Genomic DNA, 8751 nt, shown 5'->3' with positions numbered 1-8751 from the left:
TTTATTTGTTTTTACACCCCACTTACTGAATTAAGTGGATACTTTTTTAAGTTAAAAGACAAAACAGACTAAAGAAACCATAAATTGTGATTGAATTTAAAATTACCCACACTAGGACTCGGAGTGAAAAAATAAAGAAAATAAAAACAAATTATTGCACACTCTTTAGTTAATTAATCAAAATGAAATCAACCTTTGAGATTTCATATGGATATAAAAATAAACTGGTAAGTATAATCAATGTGTAAGATTCTGGTGGACTGAAACTGGCTTCGATAAAAAAAAGTATTGATCTAATCAACAAAATTAATATGAAAAGGGTGAGTACCGTGTATATGTACACATACACGTACATTTATATTATTAATTATGCTAAAATATAAATTTACATCAAACAAACTTATTGTCTTATTGAGAACTTCATTTAATTAACATATTAGAAAGATCACCATAGATCAAAGACAGCTGGAAGTTTTGGAACTATGCAGATTAATAAGAGCAAAATCTACTAAAATTCTGGATTTGGAAGAAGTGGATGTATTAAAGCGTGAGATTCAATCAGTGGATTTAATATTTTTACATTTTGTACATATTAATTTAGGTGTTTTAATTTTGTATGTACATGTGGTAGGAAGTGAATAACAGCTACATAATTAGAAAAACATATTTAGTGGAAATTAGAAACTTGAGTACATATTTTTCCCTAAAAGAATGACGACTAGTTTATGATTAAGAAGAAAAATAGTAGTAGTAAGTAATTTGTTACGAGACATTTTTGTGCTATTTAGTTTGACATTAGTACATTGATAGAGGCGTATATAGTTCTAAATGCTAGTGAAAGAGCAAACTTTTTAATGAAGACCCAGTTATACATAAACATATTTAATTTCGGTGTATACTATAATACTAGCTAGTAGCTAGTATGCCTATTGTCTATATATGGAATAAGTGTATACTATAATACTAGGATTTTTCGAAGGTGACATTCTATTCATTAGACAGATAATCATGAGATACAATATGGAATAATACACAATAAAATTTATCTATGATTAAATGTGAGATGGTTAAGCATGAAATACAATCTAATTTTGCCATTATGAAGACAGATCAAGATACATTATTACAAGGCGAGCCAAACATACCTAGGTATATATACACTAATATACTTACACACATATAAGTATAAATAAATAATTAGACACGATATCAATGATTACATTTTATACGCTTTCCCCCACCTATATATACCCCAAACCCCCCAACTCCACATAATAAAAAAATCATGGGTAAAAAGAGTAACATCCTAAGGTGTTGTTTGGCATGCATTCTTCCATGCGGAGCCCTCGATTTGATCCGAATAGTCCACTCCAACGGCTACGTCGAAGAATTAACGGGTCGGGTCACTGCAGCCGACGTCCTCACACACTACCCGGATCACGTCCTCTCGAAACCCTCCACCGCCGGCTCTCTCATAATCTCGCCCGAATCCGAACTCAAACGGGGCTCCATTTACTTCTTGGTGCCTTCTTCTTCTTTGCCGCACAAGACTAAGCAAACGTACAACTCTTCCAAAAAGAATCGGGTCGTTAAGAAGGCCGCAGACGAGGAGAAGAAGCGCCGCCGCCGCCACAAGGTTACGGCGGGAGAGTGGCAGCCGCATTTGGACAGCATTCATGAGGAATTTTGACGGTTTTATTTTTTTTTCATTTTTCGAATATTATTCCCTATTTTTGCATGGGGTGATTTTCTTTTTTGAAAATGAATTTAAATGTGTAAATAGTGAATACTTGAATTTTAAATATATTTTTTCACCGTGGATTAGTGAATACTCGAGTTTGACCTTTTGTAATTTTTTTTACTATAGTGCAAGTGGAATTATTCAATTATCTTCATTTTTTTTCACTATAGAGCAAGTGGAGTTATTCAATTAATTTAATTAATTTCTTGGTTTGTGTAGTAAGTACTCATTAGTCATAGACATATCGAGTGCTATAAAAAATGTGAATTTTAAATACAATGGAAATAACGAATTAATTCGGATAAATGGAGAACTTGAATTGATAAAAGTAATTAATAGCAAATGATTTTACTTCGATCTCGTTGTAGAATCGAATAGTGAGTATTAAAGAATATAATGGCTATTTGGAAAAGAGAGAATTGTAAATCAATAATTTCGTCGTCAAAATATTGGGTATTCAATTTTAATTTAATTATTATGGGTACACCTAATTAAAAAAATTATGTTTAATTACCCCATTCCGCGGGAGACAGATATATGTTAGCTGGCTAGATCAGGGTCATATCTTTGGATGTAATTTGTTATAAAGTCAGATTATTCCATAGTCAACGAAAATTTAATTAATCCTAAAGTATTTATTCGCATGTATATTGATTATTATGAATTTATTTGTTAACAAAACTTCAACATAATTACTATCATTCCAAAAGAAGTGTTTTTGAAGTTCATAAATTATGACATTTGGTGAAATTCAAAAGAGTCGCATGAAATTTTTTTTGAAAATTTTTAGAAAAGATTAATTGTTTAATATTAAAATTTAAAGACATGCATTATACAGATCCAATTACAAGATATATTTTCTTGTTCTTAAAATACCCTTTATTGATTCCATCTTTAAAATATTATTTCAGCTTATAATGGATTAATTTTGATCATAAAATTCATATTTATTGACTTATATTTAATCTTAGTTAGTGCTTAAAAATATAATTTAAGTTACATACATCCTACATATAGATAGATTTTTAAATCATAGTAGTACAAAATAAGAATATAAGAAATTAGGAAAATCATAGTGGTATTTATTAATTATCTGTAGTCCAGTCTACATATAATTGTTTAGTCAAATCACATGGAAACCATTCACTAGCTACAACCCATATTTACCTATAAAACATGATCACACGGTTTCTTCTTTTGGATTGTTCTTTCAAATTATTTATATATTTAAACAATTGGATATTTGTTCACATTGTACGTATAGAGAGTTAAGCATTTTCCTTAGTAGATGAAACGGATGTATGGTGAGAATGAAATGGTTATCCACTTTGATTTCGATTTCGATGCAAATTTTAAGAAATATAATAAGAAATGAATCGAAAAAGTCAATGCAATATAAGTCTCACTTTTATATAATATTATGTATATTATCTTTTAGATAGTAATAAATTGAGCTAATATCTAAAAAATACACCATGTTTTTGGTCAATTCAGTTTTTTACCATAAATTTTAATATTAAAAAAAATTACATCAACCTTTAATACTCCATAAAGTAAATTTCCCATAAAATTCAACTACACCCAAATTTATACCTACGTGGCGCAATGAGATGTCTATGTCATCTCGGTCGGTTCCCTTATACAACGTAGTTTATAGGATGAACATATAATATTGTAACAAAATACACAAATTTTAATTTTTCAAAAAAGTTAAAAGTGAGAAATTACTACAGGTCAAAAGTTGGTGTATTTTTCATCACATTTAAAGTCGATGGTAAAAACCTAAATTGGCCAAAAGTTGGTGTATTTTTTACTATTAGCCCTAATAAATTTAAATATTTTACTACTTGATTTTATTTTTCTAATTGAAGAAGATAAATAATGGTTCTTCATCTATCCCGTGGCGACTCGAACTACTGACGTATTGGTTAGAGGTTTTAATGCTTGATTGTGATAATTAGATGCACCATTGAAGTTTCACAAGTTTTTGGCGCCATTACAGATGTATTTCCGTTTTAATTTTTTCTTAGTGGTTATTAGATTATTTTAGTTGTTTTTTATATTTTAGTATATTTTATTGAGTGTCATGGCCTGTTTTCTGTTTTCACAAATATTTCTATTTATACAGAGCACACTAAATCTATGAAAAATATTTTTTTAGTGGTGATCAAGTACAGAGACAACTAATTATTCTTCAAGAGCTACTGATATTATAGCTTAAATTGGAATTTATATGCTAGAACAATGTTTGATGTATGCACTCTTTCGTTTTTTTTCTTAGGTGTCACATATAAATTGACTTATTTCCTCTTTTAGCAAAAAAACAACATGATTGCAAAATTACATATAGGAATAAACTTGCCATGAAGTAGACATGCACAAACCGAACCGGACCGTCGGTTAACCGGCAGTTCGGAACCAGCGGTTCACAAACAGAACCGGCACCGGCGATTCGAACCGGATGGCGGTTCGGCGGTTCAAGCGGGCCGGTTCAGGTTCGAAAAAAGCGTGAGCCTGTTCGCCGGTTTGAACCGGCGATTCAGCAGTTCCAACGGTAGGATTCCGGCTAGAGTGTAGGTTTTCAGGCTAGGTGTGCAGAAAAACCGGCGGTTTCTGAAGTAAACCGCCGGTTTCCGACGGTTCAGCACCTTTTTCAGGTGGCAGTGTATAGGCCTGAAAACCGGTCAGAAACAGCCGGTTTCGGCCAGAAACCGGCGGTTTCCTTCAGAAATCGTGGACTGAACCGCCGGTTCAGGCGGTAAACCGGCCGAAATTTGAAATTTGAATTTTTTTTTGTTTCTTCCAATTTTACTCCTATAAATACCCCATTTCCCCCCATCATTTTTACTCACCTCATTCTTGTGTTAACAAGGATTTCCTTCTCAATCTCAATTTCTCTATTCTCTATCCCCATTCTCTCTAATTGCTCAAGTTGTTTACTACTATATTTGTTGTTGTGTTCGTAATTTACCATTTATTCAATACTCCATATTCCATACTACTTTCATTTTGCATTATGTCTTCTTCTCGTGGTGGACCAGGACGTGGTGATCGGGGCAAAGGAATTGCCCATGATCAAAGTAGTTGTCCCCAAAGATCAAAGCGACCTAGTCGTCGAGAAGTTATGGAAGAGGTTTCCCGAGTGGCGGCTGAATGCATGCAAGTAAGTTCTAAAAAATATAATTATTTTTACAATTCATAATTTCATAAGATTGAGTTTTTTAATTTTTTTTGTGTTTCTAATTAAAACTTCAACTTATATAATATTTATAGATAGAAGAAGATCATAGGATGGTCATGCTACTCGCTGAAATGCATCAAGGTGGGGGAGGGGCGGTGGTAGTTCCGAACAACAAGATGACGAGTACGACGTGTCTATATCGTCGGACTCGGACAACAATGATGATAGATCTCATTCTCATATTCCGTCTAGCACCGGCGGAAATGAGGACATGCCTCTCCCTCCACCCACTAAAAAAGCATTGAAATCTGATATTTTTGTTAAACACTACAAGAAGGTCCCAGTGGTAATTCCAAGTCCTAATAATCCACTCTCTTAAGAAGAGACATCGGCGTTTCACGCATATTTTAACTATTGTGATAAAGTCTACAAATTTGCGAGTGGTGGGGGATATGGCACCCTCCGTCATCATTTGGTGACAAAGCATCCGGTAGAATGTTGCACTGCCTCTACCCAAATCCAACTAAACTTCCAACCCGGTGGCTCAGGTTCGTCACGTAACACCCCTTACCGGGTAGGTAAACCCACCGAATAAGTGATGTCACGTTTCAGTATCGAAAACCCATGTTGAAGTTTTCCTTTTTCTTTTTAGCTTAAAAGAACAATTAAAATCTATTACATTTTAAAAAAACTTAATATTTATCCAGCGGAAAATTAAAGATTTAACTATTACACAACATGCCACAACTACTAAACCAAGTTGACCACCAGTGACCCGTCAAAGATGTACAAAGCTGCTCAACACCACTGACAGAATATCAAGTCTAACCTGCAGGGGGGAAGGAGGGGGAGTGAGCTCGAAAGCCCAGTAGCAATATCCAAACTACAGAATCCAACTCTCTCAGCTAAGACAATAGTAACTATAATAACTATATTATTTCATTTTTAATCTTTCGCTTGTTTTTATTTCAATTTCACAGATTTCCAAAATTTCTTACAATCTCATTATATCAAACTTATCTGTACTTTCGTCATACAACTTTTCCATATTTCTTACTTATGTCTCTTCAGATATTTCATTCTTAATATCATTTCCTTATCATCTTGATTTATTATTACAATATATATATATATATATATAGGGATGTATTCATTTCCTTTTCCTATATTTCCTCCTTTTTCCTTCTTAATATCAGCCATTAGATTAGAGAAATGGACGGTCAAGATCAACATTGGGTAATTAATCCCGTGTTGCATTATTTGTCCTATTTTGTGCATTATGAGGGTACAATAGTAATCTAATAATGGCTGGAAACCGCTACGAATAATGCACCACATGGTCACGAGTAATGCATATAATTGCCTATATAATGCACAATATGTGAACTGCAATGCATACGAACAAGATGTGCTGTGTTATGATGTTTGACACACGTTTCTTGTTTCCCCTAAGGGTTTAATAAGCTTAGGAGCTAGGGTATAGTACGTAGACATTACTAAATGCACGTATGTAATCTTCAATCCTTTGATTAACCCATATACACAATACCTCTAATAATGCATAATATACTGAGATAATGACAATTAACAGCTACATAATGCACTACCTAAACCAAATAATGCACATACGTATATTCCAATAACAACAATTTGTTAGTAATGTCTACATACTATACCCTAGCCCCTAAGCTTATTAAACCCTTAGGGGAAACAAGAAACGTGTGTCAAACATCATAACATGGTACATCTTATTCGTATGCATTGCAGTTCACATAATGTGCATTATATAGTTAATAACATCCATTACTCGTGACAATTTGGTGAATTATTCGTATCGTTTTATAATTTGTTATTAATGCGTACGTACTATACCCTAGCCCCTAAGCTTATTAAACCCTTAGGGGAAACAAGAAACGTGTGTCAAACATCATAACACAGCACATCTTGTTCGTATGCATTGCAGTTCACAAATTGTGCATTATATAGTCAATTATATCCATTACTCGTTACCATGTGAAGATTACATACGTGTCTACGTACTATACCCTAGCCCCTAAGCTTATTAAACCCTTAGGGGAAACAAGAAACGTGTGTCCAAACATCATAACATGGTACATCTTATTCGTATACATTGCAGTTCACATATTGTGCATTATATAGTCAATTATATGCATTACTCGTGACCATGTGGTGCATTATTCGCAGATACCAAAATGTGGCAGTTACTTTTCCGTCAAATGTCAATAATAACCCTGTAATGCATACAACTACCTTCTATAATGCAACACGGAACCAGTTTTATAGAATCAATCTGATCCGTTGATGCCTTAGATCTAACGCGTAATATTAAGAAGGAAAAATGATCTAAGATGTGAAAAGGAGAATAACGCTCCCCTATATATATATATATATAGGGTTGTATTATATACCAAACTAGTTTAAAACACTAAACGCCAAACACATCATTATATAATAACGCGAAGTTCATTACAACTTTATTTGTAGCTCATTATAGGGGATTCTGAGATTTAAAAACAATGACATCATCATGCATAGTTTAGAAATCTGAAGTTCATTATAAGTTTGTTATTAGTTCATTATAATGAACTCCAGGTTATCATATAATGATGTTGTTCGGCGTTTAAGGTTTAAGAGTGGTTTGGTATTGATCACAGTCCTATATATATATATATATATATATATATATATATTGTAAATTCTCATACTTGTTCAGATACCCGCACATATTCATCATATCTTTCTTGTCATATTTGTCTTATGGTCTCCTGATAACAGACTCACTTATTTCTTCCTACACTACCACATTTTCATTATATCTTATAGTTCTGGTTTTCTCAAGATTTCGCTTATCATCATATATCATTTTTCACAAATCACATATCACAGATCGTAGATCATTATTCACAATTCGTCAGATATTATTTTATATATCTCATATCGCCGATCCTTATTCCTAAGTCATCAGATATTATTTTATATATATATCATAGATCACAGATCCTTATTTCCAAGTTATGAGATATTATTTTATATATATCACGGATATTATTTTATATATATCACAGATCACAGATCCTTATTTCCAAGTTATTAGATATTATTTTATATATCACAGATCACATATCTTTATTCACAAGTCATCAAATATTATTTTATCTTATTTTTATCATATAGCACAGATTACAGATTACAAATCCTTTATTCAGAAGTCATCAGATATTATTTTATCTCATCTTATCATATATCACAGATCATAGATTACAGATCTTTCATTCACAAGTCATCAGATATTATTTTATCTCATCTTATCATATAGCACAGATCACAGATTACAAATTCTTTATTCAAAAGTTATCAGATATTATTTTATCTCATCTTATCATATATCACAGATTATAGATCTTTTATTCACAAGTCATCAAATATTATTTTATCTCATCTTATCATAGCCCCAATATCTGCTTGGTTTCAGGCAGGGTACACTGACCAGATCAGAAACAGAATCAGATGCAAACGCGGATTTTGTCCTCGAGAGGACTCTGCACAGACCACCCATGAGGGTGCATATCAGACAGATGATCAGACCACCCATGAGGGTGCATATCAGACAGATCAGATAGGGGGCCATCAGATAACAGACGATCCTCGCTTCGGTTATCCAGAAGACGAGTGATCACAAATAATGCAGCGCTGCTGTCCTATGTCATGCCAATTGTACCCAACACATATGGCCAAGCAAACGAGACGTTTTATTTCATATTCTTCTTTCAAATCTCCTTTTCACATTTATCCCATTTCCAAATATCAC

The 8751-nt window shown here is 32.9% G+C and overlaps 1 protein-coding gene across 1 annotated transcript; it reads left to right on the top strand.

The window, feature by feature from the left end:
• Positions 1–1285: 1285 nt before the first annotated feature.
• Positions 1286–1690, top strand: LOC121760695. Its single transcript, XM_042156327.1, has one exon. The coding sequence runs from the start codon at positions 1286–1288 to the stop codon at positions 1688–1690; it is 405 nt and encodes a 134-aa protein (XP_042012261.1).
• Positions 1691–8751: the final 7061 nt, after the last annotated feature.

The sequence above is a fragment of the Salvia splendens genome, chromosome 13 (assembly GCF_004379255.2).
Source record: "Salvia splendens isolate huo1 chromosome 13, SspV2, whole genome shotgun sequence".
NCBI classification, from domain to species: Eukaryota; Viridiplantae; Streptophyta; class Magnoliopsida; order Lamiales; family Lamiaceae; genus Salvia; species Salvia splendens.
Note: the sequence above shows the minus strand (reverse complement) of the source record. Positions and strands in the feature narration are given on the sequence as shown.

Excerpts from the sequence above, each read along its gene's own strand:
- LOC121760695 (XM_042156327.1), top strand. The coding sequence starts at position 1,286 with ATGGGTAAAAAGAGTAACATCCTAAGGTGTTGTTTGGCATGCATTCTT.